The following is a 19930-nucleotide window of genomic DNA, read 5'->3' as shown; positions in this document are numbered from 1 at the left end:
TTGCTCTTGGTTACCAGGGGCTATTCACAAGACCTCAAGCTCACTCACAGTGTTCCTCATTGCAACACAAAACATCAGAGAGTGATAGAAAAAATAGGGTTCCCAACTCTCATTATTTTATTATGACTTTCACCATATTTGGTGTTTAACTGAAAGCCTCAGACTATGTCTTTTGTCCTCTGTGTGTCATTCAGGCTGCTGCTGTAACCTGGACAAATTGACAAAATAGATGTTTTTATAGGGAACCAAGGAATATGCCTTAGATAATGAGTTTCTTTGTGGCATGTATAAGGCTAGAATAGACCTAAGCATTTTGATCTCAAAATGGGGATTTAATATCTCTTATAGACAATACAGTGGTTCAGATAAATCTCCAAACTTAGGTACAAGAAGACGCACAGAACAAATTCAGCACCCAATGCAGACTGTAAAATACATGAGTGTGCAAGCTGCGATGCATGGAAGTGCTGCAGGGCTTGTCAGAACCCAACCCAGGCATTTATTTAATTTTGCATAGAGAATAAAACATGGCCTTGTTTCTCTCTCCTGTAATGTTGGGAAAACTATGTAGAAGAAAACTTTAGTCTTTTCAGCAGTTGAGTAAAAAAATCTGAAGTTAGCTTTTCATGTAACAAGTAAGGGTAGAACATACGTGTACATTCACATATGCTTAAATCACATGACCAGCCCACTAATTTAGCGGGACTAGATCCATGGCCTATTTGCAAAACGAGTCTAAATGATCTTGGCATCAACTGATAAGATTGTGAGAAATGTATACACTAGTTAACAAATCAAGATCAGTGGGTTCCTATAGAATGCAACAGAAATCTAAAAAATGAATGTAAAAAGCCTTAGAACAGTATTTTTTTAATGTTTTTTAAAACCATGCTAAAACCGTCTTCAGCAAGCACGTACATTCTCTGTTAAAATCTACGAGATCGTTAAAGATACATGAGGAAAAGATACCACATCCTGGTAGAACTTTTCAGTAAAGAGAGGCAAAGGCTAGGAACACATGTAAATTTTGGAGACTTTTACATATTTTGAGCTGGTGACTCATTAGTAGCCCACTGCACATCGACCTACACCCCTATGAAATCCAGTGGTGCCTGGTACTGCTTAGACCATGTAAAACAGCTCAGGATTTGGCTCATTATTCTGTTTAAGTGACTTTTATTATAATTTCTCCTGTTTTGTCATCCACTTATGTTGAGCACCTGCCTTAAATCTCAGGTGAAATCCACAGGACATTTCGTACAAACATGTGCTTCGAATAATTGACTGTCTGGTTTAGCTGCTAAATTTAAAGCAAGCCAGGGCTATGGCACTGTATATTTTGTTGGATATATTTTCTCTGGCTTTGTGGGGTATTGGATGCATGATCTGATAAAAACTGAGGCTAAATGAACTCTACAATTTGTATTCCTACAGTCACAAGTTTATTGGCTTGGGTTTTTTTTGTTGTTTTTTTTTTTTTTTTTCCTTGGCTCTGTCTGTAAGGTTCATTACTTACAGTTACTGCAGAATCAATTCGAAATGGTCAAAATCAGTGATGGAATTTATAGCACAATAAACGTACTGCCATACAAGTGCCGTTACACATGAAAGGGCCTTGGAATATTCTTTTCAGCAATCCTTCTACATAGCAGAGCGTTCTGTTTTTATCAATTTAACGGAATCATCACAGGCATATTCTGAGAGGTCTAATCCTGACAGCTACACAGCAGATTTTCTCTGAGGCAGATATTTTTACAGGAAAACAATATTATTGATAAAATCTTAGCATATCAGAACACAGAAAAGAAACTGAACACATCTTTTTCATTCTCCACATCAGGCATTTGCAGTCCCATTTCACAAAAATAAACCCCACTCTGAACCAGAAAGAGTTTATGAAGAAAGCATTCTCACACTCCTTGAGATATATATTAATTAGTTATCCGTTTAGAAACCCAGAAATCTAGAGTAAGAGCACATGGTGGGTACTACGGTGTGAGGAAAATGTGGAGGGCACTTGAAGCTAAAACATAAAAGTATAGCATCAGTAGTTGCCTGTTTATAAAGTTTATAAAGATTTACATTTCTACTTAGTCTATTTTTCTTTCGAAGTGTCTCTATTATAGACATCTCATATTTTACGCCATTTTGAAGCACAGAAAGTTTTAACTCTAGCATGATGCATTGTGAAAAAAATACAGAAAAGACAGATGGCAGGCTGTCCTCCCCAAAACTCAATTTCATAATATGCATGTGATTGCTAATAGGCAGGCACTAAAAAACAATTTTCCTTGACGGAGAAGAGCTGATAAATTGTCAACATAAACTTCGTCTGTGGTTGCTCCAGTGATCTAAAGCTCTTCTGTGAGTTTTGTACCATCAAAGTCTGCATCTTACAACCATACCAAAATTTATGAACGCATATGACTATAAAGTGACTGAAAACAACCCATAATGCATGTTTATGTATTGTGAATCAGCTCCTTGCTACCTCAGGAAAAACTGTGGCCAGTGCCCCTTTCCTAACCCCGGGCATGTAACTGGCAGAGCCAGACTGGATTCAGCGACGTCCTGTGAGCTAATTAAAACAGGGCTCTGCATTTAGGTATCTCCTAAACACAGTCTAGTTGTGGACTTACTTAATGAACATAGTCTTCATAACAACACAACAATGTGAAAGATCGCAAGAACTGAAAGCAGTTGATCAATTAGGAAAAAATATGCATTTCTGAGCAACTGAGCAGGGAGAAAAGAAAGAAAAGGCTAATAAGGTAATGATTTTCAAGAACAGAAATATGTATCAAATATTTCAGAGAAAAAACATGCCTGGACCTTCCAAAATATGTCAAAAATGAAATGGCTTATTGAGTTCACGTGAAATAAAACTAAGCATTCAGCTCATGCATGCAGAAATTCTTGGGGAAAATGCCCAAAATATTTGTACGTAGAATGAGACCTGTTTCCATTGAACCTGCAGCATTCATTTCAGATTTACATTTCACTGTAACTGATAACTACTAATTTTGATTTTTTAAAGGCTTATAACTATTAAATGTATGCACGCCTGTAAGAATTCAGATCTTTTTTCTGAGAATAACTGAGAAGCAGAAACTCAACCGCAGATGAGCTGTGACTGCTTTATTATAAACATATTTGCCTGGAACAAAATAATGTGATGATCCTACCACATTTTGCAATTAAATTTGCAAAAGTTTCTTAAGTCTGATTGTGAAAAAACTATGAAACAATTTGATCAGGCATTTCTTGTTATACAGAGGAGACACTACTTGCAAGTATGTGACCAATTCTGTACAGTGAAGCCATGGGAAGAACCCATATTTCTTGAACCTTCTTTTAATTAGAACAATATCGTCAATTTTAAAGGCACTGAACTTGCATCCTGTTGCTCTAATTGTTTGCAGTCTATATTACTCTTCATATGTTCCCTAAATTAAAAAAAAAAAAAAACCACAAAAAAACCCCAGCAGTAGACCAAGAATAGATCTCAAATTTAGGAAATATTGCCAAACTTTGGCAGATACACTCTTTTCCAAGTATATTTGGATAGAGTCTCTGATGTGCTATATTTGGTTTAGGACGGAAAAATATACAAAGACTACTAGAATTATAACTGAATATGTCTTTACAAAGGAAAGAGGAATGGGAGCTTCTAATGTGTTATCACAAACAAAAATGGAAAACGTGGAAAACACAGACCTTGGCTGTGTCCTTTTAATGGCAAGCAATTCACACAGCAATGTGCGCAAGAAGTTTAGAGAGTATAAAATACCTATCCATAAGAAGTGGAATAAAACTTGTAACCCTCTTCGGAGTAACTTCTTCAGAGCTCAGACCTCTTTATGCAGTCTGTATAGATTCCCAGTAAAAGCTCCAATGGGAAGTTTGTAAGAAAACTACCACTTCTTGTAATACAGTTGGTGTTCTCATTTCTTTGGGGTCTTTTGAGTGAATTTTAAATAATGGAGAAAATTAAGATAATTGTGCTCTCTCAAGCTTATTCTCAGATACTGATTATTTTCCTTTAAGTGGGCACAAAATTCCTGATTCTAAGGAGAGACAAGCAAAAAATATAGCGGTAACAATTAAAATTTCTTATTTCATACTGGTTATAGATGCATTAAGGTATATAAGCTCTAGGGTCAGTATAAGCCTTGCTCAGCTTTCTTTAAAAGCATTGGGAGTAATAAAGACTTCCATTTTATATTCAGTGAAATAATACTGCTGAAATATCACCTCATTTTTGATGTCAGCAGTGATTTCTTTTTACCTCCATGATGTCAAATGGGAATTATTATTATTAGAACGATGGCTTCCTAATGATGCTGTAAAAAGAAGAAACTGAAACTCTTCCCACCAAACATCTATATTCTGCCTTCTCCATAGGGTAAAGCAGATAGGCTCAACCAAATGCCATTCTTCAGCTAGTATCAGTGTATCGAACAGACAAATCAAAGGGCATGCTTAAATATTTAGAAACAGAAGTAAAATGGTTTATTTTGTTATATAGTGGCATATATGCACTGTGGACAATAAAGAAAAAGGACATTTATATTATACGAACTCTTTCTGGGAAACATGGCCTGAAATACTCATGATCAATTTTCTGTTTTAGCAGGTAAAAACAGCAAATCAGTGTCCAGATCACTATCTATAAGTCATTACACCAGATTAAGCCAACAGTTACAGGGAATGAAAGTCTCATCTGAAGGGCCTTGTTCGACTACTGACCTCACGTATGGCATACTGGTGATGGACATCACTGAAATGCTCTGTACCTTTGTTCTCCTCTTCTGTCAAACGAGCAGGTACAGAGGAATCTTGCTTCATATGACAGCAAATTATACTTAAAAATTTGACTTTTGAACAACTGATGGGCCTTGAACCTTTTGTAACCACTTATTCATGTATAAAATCAGTGAAGAGCAGCTGCAAAATAGTACTATCTGCGTGAGCGAATGCGGCATTCTGATTTGTGAATACTTTCACTTTGGTCCAAACATAAAGAGCTAGAGTGCATAATGATTCCCTGCCACTTTTACGTGTGCTTATTACATGTATTGCTTCACACGAGTTGATAAAACTTGCAGGTCTTTAGGGTGGCGAAATCTATGGTGAGTATGAAAAAATATTAAGCAAATGGAAAAAAAAATTCTCTATAAAATTTGTTTGTTTTGAAATCAGAAGGGCAAAGTTTGCAAGGAGCCAAAACAGCTGCCAGCCCAGGAGGTGGATGCCGCCAGCTCTGCTCCTCTCCCACACGAAGGTGGCAGAAGCAGCATCCTCAGGGAGCTCCCCTGGGCTAAATGCAAGGCACAGGGAAATGTGTTTCTCTGCTGGTACATTGCTTATTTTTCTTTCTGAGGACAAGCATTTTGAAGTAGCTCTTCTACAGTCAGCAACAGCCCAGTTGAGAGTAGGAGTTAATCTTTTTCTGGGTTTTCTGTGAAGGTTCTGCTAAACTTTACACAACTGATTTGAGTACTTTTTTTATGTGGCATCTCATTTTGCCTATTCAGGGCAACCATCAAAATGCAGTACCAGCCTGAGAAAATGAAGTGTGATGTGCTGGAACACAAAGATGATTTGACAATATTCATGCACTAGGAAGAAAGGCTGAGGATGAAGTACAGCATGTAATCACAGTTGGCTCTGACACAAACAGCCATTGTTATCTTTGGCAAGTTACTTGATCTCCTGGTATGTCAGCTCTTTCCAGCCTCAGAGGAGTGTTGCAAAAGTACGTTCATTAATATAAATGATATTAAAAGCAACAGGAAAAATCCAATAAAACATAACGCTTTGTGCAGGTAAGAACCTGTACAAAAAGTAAAAGAAAGTTTAAAAACCATAAGAGAATTATGAGTTAAAAATAAATGAGAAGTGGAGATGCTTTTCCAGGTTCATGATGAGGTGAAATCATAATTCAGTGTTTATCTCATTGTTGCACAATGCAAATAAATTAATGCAGTTATTATATCACTAAGAAGATATGAAGAATAGGGAGCAGGAAAAAAAAGAACTTTTAAAAGGATTCAGCTTTAGCAGGACAAAGAAACAGTCTGATCCTTATGAACGGTGGGCAGCTAACATTTCAGCATGTATTGAATACCACAATTAATGAAGAAAAAATTTCAGGGAAGTAATTCATAATGACAATATTTAAATAGCATTTTAAATATTTCCAGCTGTTTGTAAAAGATTTTCTCTATTGTTTTTTAAATTTCAAAGAACATGTGATCGTAACAATTTATTAATGAGACCCAACTCGTGTAGCTGGTATGTAGAATGTGCTGTACAACTGTAGCTATTCAAAAGAACATGCACGGATTTGATTGTGGCCTTTCCTTTGTGAAGTGCCTGTAGAAACAGGTGATAACCCACAGCTTTACCTCCTTGAGTACAACAACTATGCTTTTTCCTGGTGACTGTGTTACACATGAATGATATATTTGAAAGGAAGATATTTTTGTTTAGCATTTTCATGCAGTTTTTCAAGAAAATATTTACTTGTAGAGACAACAGTGAAAAATACTGTCTTGCAAAAATGTGGTCTTCTCCTTCCAGTTAACCCATCACAGTTCTACAAAAGCTAAATGCATATAAGTGTTTGCATAAGATGTCAGGATTATACCCTTATGACTATCAATTCAAGACATATTTCCTATTCAATAGCTATTGATCTCATGTTACCAATCAAGATGATGTGCAATAGTGAGAAACACAATGAGAAATAAATTGTCTTAAATGCAAAATTCACTGAAATGCAAGTTTAAGAACCTTCCATTCAGTTTCATCTTAGTTCTGAATTTCATTGACTGTTGTAAAGTTTTACCAGTGGAAAGATCATACTGCTTCTGCAAGTATCTGCTGAAGAGCAAGAAGATGTACTTATCTACATTAGCTTAGTATTAGTTAGATTTTTTCCATGTATGAGCTTACTGTCTTTTCTAAGTATACTTTGGACAAAAACTTTGAACTGTTGGAAGTGATCTGCATTTCCAAATCTAACACAATGTTTACATTATGAAAAGGAAGTGGGCCAAAACATCCACTGGCAGCAGTCACAAAACAGCCAAGTGTAGCAGAGATGTTGGCAGCAGCATTTGTCTGTCTGTCCTAGAGCAAATTCTGGCTGGTGATTCTTCACAGAGCACTGTGTGGTTTTCTTTGCTCCTACATAAGGCATATTCCCAATCATTAACAATAAGCAGTGGCAGACAACATTGGTGGAAAACTTAAGAAAACTCTGTGGACTGAAGATCTCTCTTTTTCAGTAGGCAGACCCACCTGGGGCACGATGCCTTTCTCCCAGTGTGTAATAGAAGGTATTTTCTGGTTCCCGCTCTGGTGAGATCTCATTGTTCTCATCCCACTCACTGATCTCTGTTTATTAACACTGCAACAAGTCTCACACTGCACTATTAGTTCATACATCTAGATAATTAGTGCTACTTATGAAAATGCAACACATTTTGTATCTCTATGACTCAATAAAACTTGGTTCTTGACAGAATACCAGATTTGTCTTGCAGCTGATCTCTGTCTATTTTGAGTATTTTATTATGTATCAGAGTAAATCTTGATCTCATAGTTTTCTTTCACTGTTATATCCACTGATTTTCAATAAAGGTAGCTTCAGAATTATACTGCCTAAAGATCAGAATCAAAGGCAATTGCTGCTAATTCAGTGACAATATTATCTTTTTATATAACTTATTCTTTGATAACAGAATTCATGAAAATAGAACATCTCTCAGAAAGTATTCTGTGTTTGCTCAATTTTCTGTTTCCTTCCCTTTCAGAATCCAGTTTGTGATTTCCCATTTACAGAGTTTGGAACATGCTGCAACAAAATCACAACTTTGAAGCTGTATGAACATTTAAGACAATATTTGAGGAGAAAAGATCCTGATACAGGTGTCAGGAATACTACACATATAGTCATCATGTGGAATGATCAAAACTCAAATCTTTCTTCTAAAGAAGACTGTTATTAAAAAGGCCTTTCATGTAATACTAGCGGGTTAGTTTAATTAGTGCTACTGCAATAATGAATGCCTAATATATATGCATGTCTCCAGATGGTGGAACACTGCTATAAATCCTGTTTAAAAGATGCTCAGCCCTGAAAATGTTTTTTTGAGAAGGAGGACTTAGTAGCTGTTGGACACTTTTAAAAAATTAGTTAATGTATTTACATACTGAGTGTGAATCAAGCTTTTCCAGACAGCTGTCCTAATAGAATCTCACAGCTCTGTAGCAAGGCATAAAATGAACTCTGGTCTTCTTAATCCTGTTGCAGACCATCTTTTCTTGAACCGTATCTTTATATCTACAAGTAGATACTTCATAAGACTCAGATTGGCCCATTAGTATTTTGTTCTTTTATAAGTAATGCTGCATCTTTACTAGCTAAGAGACTTCCTTTTGACTAAAAGGTCATCGATTTACATGGGTGAATTCTCGATCAGTTCTTTCTCTCTGACAAATTACCTTTAAGTCTTCCCAGTGCTGAAAAGTCTGGGGAATGCATCTACTGACATTTAGAAAACTCTTCACATAATGCTTCCTGATGTTGATTTCTTATTCCTTCTTCACTCAATTAAGGAGGTGTGGCAGTAGCCATGTGATGAAATACTAAATTCTGCAGTTTTGTTTCTTCCTACAGAGAAAGGTCAGGATACCTTTCTGGTAGAGTAAAATGCTTGTCAGAAAAGATTTAAAGGGGGGAAAATATTAGAAGAGAAGAAAATTTAGGCCAAGCTGGAAAGTGGGATATGTGAATTCCCTCAGGCTAAGGAGGGAATTAAATCTGACTCTAACATAGCCCACATCCGAGAAATATACTAATCATTAGACTATTCTGAAAAAAAACCAGCTGCCTTCTCTTTCTTCCTCCTTCCTGTTCCCCTGAAATGGAAGGTGGTCTTCTGCTGTGTTCTTAGCAAGCCCATGATATATTGGGTCCTTAAAGTGATTTTGGAATAGAGACATCTTGATTCTGAATTCCAGGTGAATCTTCCACTTAGATGGGAAACAATCATTTCAAATTTGGATTGAATCAAGAGAACGGTATCACAAGGCAAGTGCAATGGCACAATTTTGTCTCTTCAACAGAGTTTTTGGTTCTTTTGACCTCCTAGATTAACAATCTAAATTCTGCTAAAAATAGCACCTACTTAAAGTGCATAACTCAGATTTACAAATCTTGCCCAACTCTTGAAGTTCTTCTAAAAAAAGAAAAAATAAAAATTATTAATTTTAAATTGTGAATAAAGGCAGAAATAGTGTGAAAAAGTCTGATAATAGAACTGTAATGGATATAAAATTTCAACAAGAAATTTAGATTTCCGTCTTCAAAATCAGCAATCAAAGAATACTAACTTTACGATTTTCAATGGAAAATCTGAGAGCATCGTCTCAGAAAATGTTTAATTTTAAACTAGTTGGTAGAAAGGTACCATTACACAAAACAAAAAGATGAATTCATGTACACTACAAAGACAAAATTGTGAAAACACTTCGATGGATTTTTAAATATTATTTAAAATATTTTGATATACAGCAACTGATGTATGAGGCACAGCTAACCAAATTTGAATCCTCCAAAACTATCTTTTATTGATGAAAAAAATTGAAAAAAAGATGTGATACATTTTCAGCAGAGAAAAACAGTAAGTCTCTGCATCATATATCTTAGACAACAGCTGTAAAGGTAATACATTCTTTTTTTTTGCAGTGAATGGGAGTATATTTTTTTCTTTTTATTTGTTTTCTATGTTTTATCAGCTGACTATGTTTTATTTGACTTTTTTAGATTTACTCATTGAAAAACGAACAGCACTTTAGCACTGTATGTAAACTCTTTTCCTGCAAGCTCTGAGCCTAAGAATATTAAGAACAGGAAAATCCAATTCAAGGAGGGTGCTGGGGAACAATGAAAGGGGAGAGGGGGGATTGATCATGTAACTGCTTTCCTGTTTCAGACTTTTAAGGTAATATAATTCAGGGAAAAAAAGATAATTCAGGAGATAAAAAGATTATCTCCATCTTCACGTATAATTCAGGCCTGATTAAATCAGTCCAGGAAGGGACCATAAACAGGGTCCATCTCACGTCAGAATGATCTGGAACAACATCTCTTTGAGGTTTACATATGTGTAAGTCTATCAGTGTTTGTTCCAACATTTCTTTTCATAGAAAATTAGTCCTGACTAGATCAACTGGAATGATTAATCAGTCTCATTCTCTGACTGTTTTCATTTTTATGTGATTTTCCTGAGGCAGGGATCACTCATTCTGAAAATTGGCTAAGCATCTTGTGGACCACCTCAATCATTTTCTTTCTAAAGAAAACATTCATCAGCAGTGCTCAATGCGAGGAAAAAAATGGAGATGTTCTGAGTGCAGTAAGAGTCTGGAACAAGACACAACCACTTCACAAAGATGAAAAATTTTGTCACTGCTGGAGGATTGAATCCACAGGGAACTGAGTACCTTTGACAGAGTTAAAACCTCACTCACATAAGATATAAGAAGTTCCCAGCACACTGGCCCTGATGAATGCTTGTATGCTGATTCAAGAGGGTTACCCACCCACAATGACACAAGAGCTCAAGGGAAGCTGTGAGCCAGGAGCCCTTGCTTTTTGCAGAGGGAAAATTTAGTGTTCTGTGGTATTCTGAAGGTGTGAGACAGTCGCTCCTGAGTCAATCTGCTCCACTAGGATTTCGCACAGGAACTCTGCTGCACTTGACCCCCGCTGGCATAGTGTTTCCTGAGCAAGTGCTGGAGTTCTTCCAGGGACCTCTGATGCAGAACGTAGCCAGCTATTCCCATGAGCATTGTCAATATTATGTAACTATTCTTCTCTTTGATAATTTCTTATAGCTGTGCATCTATAGGGCTCATGGATCTTTCTTAATTTTAATAAAATATACACCTGAACAAATTCTAGAAGCCTTAAGTTTGCTCTAGTACTGGACTTTTAGAAATCAATGAACAAATTGGTAACATTCCAAAAAGTGTGAATGACTTTCACTATAGCAGTTGTGTTTTACTGTGATTGTCTAATACACCGAGAATGACGTTTAAACAAATTCCAGGTGAATCTTCCTGGAATAAAAGGTTAAAAAGACATTCACGTGATCTAACTCTTCTAAAATGAATACACAGTTTTTCTGGGGCTCACTGAGGCTGTGGATAATTATCATTCCATGGAACATACAGTGCTAATAACCATGCTTCTGAAAAACTGTCAAAGAACAATTCGTATGGCTGGACACAGCTGAATTCGGCCAAACACTGTCAGTTACAAAATCCTTGAAAACATCAAAAAGCAGAAGAACTACTCATCTATATTTACACCTGCCTAGGACTTGCACACTGTTTACTCATGCTGACTTGCTGATGCCTCATGGAAAAAAACCAAGTGTTTTATTTACAGACAGTTTTGGTGACTATCATACTTTTTCTTTTTATCTGTTCTTTGTGTCTAGGAAAAGCTGGCTAGAAAATTATGTCTCATCTTTCAAAATTCATTCTGCTCTACCTGTGACATCTCAGTTATGGTCTTCAGTGATTCCATGAGGCATCAGCAGGTCTAAAAGAGAAATGAAATTGTATTTACATGATAGACATTACTGTGCCTTTCTTTTGAGTAAAGAGTCTACTGTGAATTTCAAAAACTGTATTGTTACGAGTGAAAAACCCACCTGGTGATGCCAGCCCATTCTAGGTATGTCCTATTCTGGTCCTGGACTAACATTAGATTGTCAGGAGCCCAAGAGAAGAAAACGCCAAAGTCACTCACATATCTTCCTTTTGTTCTTACCTACATCTGCCCAAAAACATCAGACTACGAAATCCACAGACAAATTCTCTATTTTTTCCCGTTACTATTGCAGCAAAAGCAAGTTTTCTGCCAATCTAACTTTGGTCTAGCCATACCTAATCATGAAAATTATTGCAAATTCAATGACCTGCTCACTCATTCATTCATTCATTCATTTTGCCTTCTTTCCCCTGAGACTACCAGTAAGATCCCTGGTCTTGATACCTCCTCAGACTTGTAAACTGGTCAGCATGAACAACTACTGAGTGCATTCTTTCAGGTGTTGACAATTAAGCAGCACACAGATCAAAACCTGCGGTGCCTTAAGAAACCACTGATTTGGACCTAAACTTCCATCAGCAACTACTTTAATCATCTTGATCCAGAAACTATCCAACAGAAGGACTCCCAGTCATTTGCTTGCAAAGAAGACATTTCTACCAGATTTTTACTGCTCAGGTAGACTACCTCGATGCTATATTCACAGAGATTTTTTTGGAAAAAGCGATTTGAGAAATTTTACTTCAAAGCTCCTTTAAATCTTCCTCTGAAAACTGAAAAAAATGTTTGCCAAAGTTTTTAAATGAATGTTGACAAGCGGCTTCTTTAAATACACACACATTTTCAGACTTTCTTTCTTGCACGACTCTTTTATCTTGTATAATACTTAATGGATGACATATTTCATTCCACAAGTTGACAATGGTAAAAATGTGCTATTCCTCCTAGTTTTAGTATACTGCAAAAGCACTGATAGCTACAGGCACTATGAGCAATATATGACTGAAGAAAAATGAGATTACTGCTGATAAGGAACAAGAGACTTTCATATCTTAAAAGAGTCTGAAATCCAGCAAATAGGATCTCCAGCAGCAGATGCCCCTCAGACAGACAATGAAAGAAAAATGGTGGAAAAGTACTCGTTGTGGCTTGCTGTTTCCTTCAGCCAGAATAGCAGTGAAATTAAATAGCTCTAGCATACTGTCTGCATGAAGAAATCCTACCTCTCTGGGAAAAACATAACCCAAAGATGACTAACTGTCTAACGAAATGAGCAGTAATTTTCCACTATGGAAAAAGTGATGTTACTCTGACTCACCTTCTTTGGTGGAATATACCTTTACTCTGGAAGTATTGCTCTTTTGAAGGCTAGCATGATGTTATCACCAATGTTTATCATAATAATGAACAACTTAATGGAGGTGTAGTACCAAAGCCAAACCTCAGGCTGAAAATATTGTATTAATGATTCTTTAACAAAAGGAATGAGACATATGCAAATGTGAAATAGCTCCTTTCTCTGTCTATTAATGTGGCCCTGGAAAACGGACGAACATGATTTAAAGATGTCGATATTTCATGCTACAGTGCAACCCTTACCTTGTATCCTGACGATTTGATGTGCACTCCTCGCTTGGTCAGTGTAGATTTCATTCGGATGAAAAAAGAGCGCTCTAGACTGTTGTCAGTGGTTAGTAAACTGGGGCTTGTAGATTCCACTAGGGAATAGAAAAAATACATATACACATAATTCAGATTTTATACATACCCTCTAAGTTATTTTTCAGGTGCAATCCTTGAACTCACTAAAAATAAATGACTGATGGATGCTAAGAGTGTTGTAATCAATTTACCTCATTTAGAAAATGTTTACTTAGCAAAAAAAAAAAATTGAAAAATATATGTATACTCAGTAAGTCTCATTTTCAAGTTATTTTTCCCATAGAATTTCTAACAGAGATTTTACTCATTAACTCTTTCTTATACAATTTTGTTCTGACTGGAGTTATTTTTATTTTGTTAGGGTATGACACCATTTTAAAAACTGGGGACTTCTTCAGCATTTTGTGAAAGGCGAAGTCTCACCGAGGTAGCAATTCTGTCTGCTGAAATAGGCTTCAAATTCTGCAGCCTTTTATTCCCTAGACCCCACTCCTCACTTAACAGTGATACCTAGGGTGAGTCACTGCTGGGTTTGAGTGCCTTGGTTTCCCCATTACTTGAGGGTTAATTATTATCAATAAAGCACTGAGCTGCCTGAAGGCAAAAATGCTCAAGTAAATGACACATATTATTATTATTGTCATCATCATCATCATCGTTGTTAATTATTGGTGACTAATTAGTCACTCAAGAAATGTCTTTGTAGTCCAATTTAAGAGATATTTCCTGCTTGAAACTATAGCTCTCACCTGTGCTTCTCTCTCTCTCCACTGCAACCACTTAAAATGATAAAGAAATACTCTTAGTATAAACCATGATAAACCAGTGGGTACTACCCTAGTCAGCACTGAGATATTCTTTATACAACCTTTATTATTGCTGGTTTTAGCCCTGATAACCAACCTCTTCCCAAAATATTGTTCATGGGAAAATTCAGGAGTAGCTTACAACAAGCAAGCATTATTGGAGATTAACTAAGTTTCACTTTCAATAAGTAATTAACACATTAACAATAAAAAAGTTATTTTGAAATTATTCTGCTATTGTGTTGGAGAACTGACCAAACTACTAGTAGGAAGTATTCAAAAAGACTTTGTTATGCAGTCAACAGAAACACAAAAACTTGTTTGTGAGCTAAGGATTATATCGAATTGTCCTTGATTTAATGTGGTCACGTTGTCTTGTGTTTGTGACATTTCAGCTCTATTGTGATGAAATATCTGATAACAGTGCCCCTTCCTTTAGTGTCTCTCTTAAGATTTTTTTTGTTCTAGAGAGCATGAATTCGATGTCATTTTAAATGTACAGCTCTTTATCACTCGAGGGAAAAGCAGAGCCATGTTATATTTAGTACTTTCATTTCTTCTGATTAAATATGAATTACTATGAAATTTTTCTCATCATCTAACACGCCATAATACGCCAACAGCTTTTTAATACACTATATAAGCACAAACTTCTGCTCTAAGAGTTTAATTTGCCCCTCTAATCCAATCACATCAACCTTATTTCTCTTATCAGAGATTCCCATTTTGAATTAAATGAGCTCATTAGTTTTAATCAAAAGCAGAGAGATCAAAACTTAAACGTAAATGCTTTAGATCAGAACTGTCAGTCAGCCGTGCAGTTCTATTTTACTAAAACACAAGATCAGAGACCCTTAGAACCAATTTTTTCTCGTAAGGGATGCCAAGAGCTTGAAGATGCTATATCCTTTTTTTTTTTTTTCTCCCAAGGACAGATTATACATTTAAGGTTAGACTTAATTTAGAGTATTTTTTTTTTCATCCTGGTGGAAATAGGAAAGTATGCCATTCTGCCGTTGTCTCTTTCACATTTATTGGTGCGGTCCTTGGAGACCTGAACAAATGCGAAGCCATCACAATCCATGCAACAAACCTGTCCTCAAAAAATTCAGCTCTGTTCAGCAATATCATCTAAGAAATAAACTCTGAAAGGAAAGATGTGCGTTTCAGGGTACTGGATAGTGGAACCCTGAAACAGCAACCAGAGTCACTGGGATAGTAGCAGTACTGATAAGATGAGGATCATAATTAATTATTATTTTTATTGTACAGTACTCTACAGTGCAGTAGTTAAAGAGTACATTAAGAAACCACAGCATGGGTGCTTCCTGCTGTGTGAAGAAATGCTAAAATCAGCTTAACAAGTGTAGTCCGGCACATTATGCTCTAGCACAGGCAATAAGTACAATATGTCCTCATGTGTTCTAATGGTAATTACCTAAACACACAGAAGTAATGTTAATTAAACACACAATATCTCACACTCAAAAAAATCAGGCTGTAATACATACATACCATTCCCAAGCAGATGAAATTAAAATTTCTCTTTCATACACAGTTTTATGAAAGAAAGGAAAACATCTGGCATCTAGTACAGTGTACTTGGCATTGACATTTTCTGGGCTCATGGCACCTTCTACCATAAGCTTAACATTATTTTGCTGTTACTATAATATATATAAACCTATATGTCTCTGTAAGTGAATGTTGTAAAATGCATATAATTTATCCAACAGACTGGAACAGTGTGTCATATAAATATGTATTCTGAAGTGTTTGATTTTCTTTGACAAAAAGTATCTGAAAGTGTGTGTGTGAGATGGGATTAGTTACCTAAGAGTCCAGAACAGCAATAACTCTCAGGAGACAACCATTATGGCTGATAGAACAAATCTGCATTCAGAGTTGCACCCACCCATGGTAGATACTGTAACAATGCTAACAGTGATTATGCATGCAGGATTTTAAAAATAGGATGTGTACAGAATGCATCCACCGATGTCAGTGAGATTCACACAGGAATATATGGAATATGGTCCATTATGAGTTCTCAGGAGTTGATTTTAAGCGCCTATCACTCAGCCTTTGCAATTTTTTTCCAATTATGTCAAAGGAAGGTAGCAATCTCAGGAACATCAGAATGAAACTCTGTAGCAATTCATTTTTTCAAGAGTTTCTTTTTTTTTTTTAAAAAAAATTTGTAATCTAAGACCTTTAAGAAAGCCTGAAATAAGCAAAGGCCACTTTACTTGATACTGTAGTAACTAAAGATGTCTTTTACACTGAAAAATAGTGCTCCTGGGCTGAATTTACTGAGTCTAAACCTACTGTTGAGTTATAAACCTCTGAAACTGTGAGTTTAGAATGCTAATAGTATGATAAAAGTCAATGCTCCCTGCGTGTGAATGAAAGCGCTATACACTGTCAGGCTCAGAAGTATAAAAAGTAACTCTGGATTGTCTTTGCAAAACAGATAACTGTGTACTCTGTTGGGAAAGCACTTGCCTTTGTGTGTCCTTAAACATCTTTGGCAGATACTACTAAAGGAATAAACCTCTTTCCACTCCTAAAGCTGCTAATGCAGGACGAGATTTCTGAACACAAGGAACGCACTGTCCGTTTCAAAGTGCATGAAGCTGCAACCCACTATACCATATGAAAGGGTCATAAATGTTAAAACGTTAACTAAGAGCCACGGAGCCAAATAGGGCGACAGTACAAACTAGTAGCCAATTCAAAAAATTATTTATTTACTCCCCTCCTAAGCATTTCCTTGTGAACAAGCCTTGGAGCTCTGATCCTTCAACGGGCTTTGTCTTGGGAATCATCTTGGGCCCAGACCCCACAAACCAGTCACACACTGTTTAACTTTACCTGCTGGCAGAGTTCTGCTGATGCTAGTGGAGTGTGTACTGATAAACGTGCATGTAACCGGAGGACTGAGGTCCATGGCTCTGATCCATGGACAGTGATGTACTCTGCATCTGTGTGCAGCCTGACTACCTTAATGCTATAGAGCAAAACAATGTAAAACAATACAAATTATTGCTATTACACAGCAGTAGCACAAGTACCATCCCTACGACTGATGCACAAGTACATTCAAATTCAGAGAAACAGTTTGTCCTCCAGGAAAAAAGAAGTTCCAAATTTGATTTATGTCTTAAATAATGAAATGCTGCCAAAGCAGCCTGAATAAATATTCACCAACTTCTGAGTTTTTTTCCTCCCAAGCATTAAAAATAATTGAGAGGAGAAAAATGCATTTTCGCATGCCAAACAGATAAAAGATAGGCTTCTCATTCTTAGGAGGACCAGAAGCTACAGAGGGAATAGCAAACGCCAACAAGGAATTTGAGGCGATTGGAGGGAAAAAAGGTCGTGGTTTAAAATACAGGAAGTTCTGGCTTTGGTAGCATTTCAGGAAGTTTTCACTTGGCTTTCATTTCTCTTCCATGAAAACAGGTGTCTACTCAGCTTTTAAGAGACATTCTCAAACGCCAACTATACGGCTTTTAGAAAAGAAACAAAATAAGAGAACAAACAAAATAGTAAGAAAAAGGGAGTTCTCTTCTCATGTTATCTTCTACACTTGCAAACCTCTTGCCACATTTTCTTAAAGTCCATTGCATAGGCAACTGAGAATCATTTGTTCAGATGAATAATTAGGTAAAATAAATCTATATTTTTCAGTTGGACTAGATGCATCTTTGTAAATGCTTCTTTCTTCCGTGTGATTTATTGTCTGTAACCAGGCATTAAAAGACTTTCTAGGAAAATTTAACCTTTAGTAGTTAACTGTCCTGTTTTTTCTCATATTATTGCCTCTTAAAGTGTGTTTTTAATCAGAAAAGCTACTCTTAAAAAAGCACACTTGCCAAAGTCATTTTCTCTTAGGAGTTTACAGATCACATTCGATCATTTTAGAAGCTAAAATATAAGATTTTTCTAACTATTTCTAACTATTCTAGCCCAGCAAATACAATTCAAAAGCTTCAAGCTAAGACAATTTATTTCCAATAAGTGCAAGTTACTATGAAACTATGCTTAGCACTTGTGCAAATGCATCGTTTTAAGTGAAGTGGGTTAGGTGTGATTGCAGGCTGAACATGGGCAAGTACTGGAAGCTAAAGCTTGGTCTAGGAAGGTGCTGAAGATTATGATGAACCACTTCTTAGGCACTGTAGGCAAGGTGTTCTCTTGGTCTCGCTGGTATGCTCAGCATCTTGCAAAATCAAGGACTATTTAGTTAACATTGTGGATGGCAAAGTAGAGGCTACTTCATACTTCCAAGGCAATACTATCTCTAAAAGGAGCTGCAGGAATAATATTTCTTCTTTAAGGTGTCCCAGTTATAAACAGGAACTTGAATTCCTGAATAACCAGATTTGGATCTGAACTCCATAGTACTTGTATCTAATTGGTAAGACTTTTAAAATTTCTGTTGTTTTGCTATTTACTGAAAAGCTGAAGAGGTTAAGAATTGAACCCTAGGCTTTTGGTGACTTAGTTCCCTTCTTTCCTTTACATGGGAGTAATAATGCTGGGTTCTGGCCAAGGCCTCACTGAAAAGGGGAAGGCTAAGGGCAGCTCTACCAAAAGAAGTGAAAAGAAGGATGACTTCCTCTAAAGAATTTATTGCTAGGTAATGATTTCAGACAAGATAATAAACTGTTCCTTCTTGTCATTCTACTTCCAAGATGAAGACAATTCACTTTTCATGACCTATAAGCCTATTAGTAACTGAAAGGCATAAAAACTTTAAACCCTATCAGACTTCTGTTAAAAGCTGGGGTTTTTTTAATGTTTGTTTGTTTGTGTTGTTTTTTTTTTTCTTTTTTTTTTTTCTGTCTCTTTCTTATCCCTCCAAATTTTGCCGGATGCAACAGTCGATGAGATGGGCTGGCATCTCAGATTGTGTCAGTTAGGTTGTCATTATATAAAATCTTTAATTTTTTACAACTAATTTGACATCGAAGACTTATATATGTATTTATTTCATATTTTTTCATACATATTTTTTACATATAGAGATATAATTATTTTTATAATCAAAATCTGTACTTACTAGGCTATGGTCCACATGTGATGGTGCAGAGTGTTAAGCATAGATGTTTGAAACTGAGAGAACAAGTGACTAACTCAGATCTATACAGCACATCTTTTTAATGTGATAAAAGTATGTGTGTTCAGGCAAAAGTCAAGTCAGTGAAGTAGCAGTGAATTCAGATACAACAGACAAAAAAGTGGGAGAACATGTTTAATATCTGATCTGCCTTATACACTGTGGATTTACAAGATCTTGGATATTATACAGGAATCTGTTGATTTGAACTGTTTGGCCACAACACAGTGGAGTTAATATTTTTAATTGGCACCATTAATCCTGACTTTTTGATTTGTTGAAAACTTCCTCCATGGGAAGTAGTGAACATCCCAACACTTAACTATACAAAAATTAATGGGACAAACTATTAGAAATGCATTAAGAACAGTTTCTTCATTTCAGGGATGAATTCTAAGTGACTGAAGGCTTAATTCAGTTACCCACACACAGGCCTACAGTGTTCTTGTGAGCTGCCCCAGAGTCTGAGACGTGTACAGGAATGGCAGTTTCACATAGGACTTCCAGAAGACCCAAGTCTTTCTGGAGTGGCTGATGGATGTCAGATGTGTCTCGAGTAGCACAACTTTCCTGTCTTTGGGAAACTTAGGCCACTAGAACCTGGTACCATTTAATTAAGTAGGAATACTATAAAAAGACATGGATCAAGTTCCTGATTATAATTTTATCATTTCTAGGATCCTGTGTGGCCTGTTGCTTAGG

At 36.3% G+C, this 19930-nt stretch overlaps 1 protein-coding gene across 5 annotated transcripts in view; it reads right to left on the bottom strand.

Moving 5' to 3' along the window:
* NPAS3 (neuronal PAS domain protein 3) overlaps positions 1-19930 on the bottom strand; it is a 634054-nt gene that overhangs the window by 44539 nt on the left and 569585 nt on the right. For all 5 annotated transcript variants that reach the window (XM_086613173.1, XM_086613175.1, XM_086613176.1 and 2 more), the window contains one exon: positions 13235-13353. In XM_086613173.1, coding sequence (XP_086469299.1) covers positions 13235-13353 — 119 coding nt within the window. The remainder of the gene's footprint in view (positions 1-13234; positions 13354-19930) is intronic.

Source organism: Tauraco erythrolophus, chromosome 6 (genome assembly GCF_009769465.1).
Source record: "Tauraco erythrolophus isolate bTauEry1 chromosome 6, bTauEry1.pri, whole genome shotgun sequence".
Taxonomy (NCBI): Eukaryota; Metazoa; Chordata; class Aves; order Musophagiformes; family Musophagidae; genus Tauraco; species Tauraco erythrolophus.
This window is presented reverse-complemented; position numbering and strand designations above follow the sequence as displayed.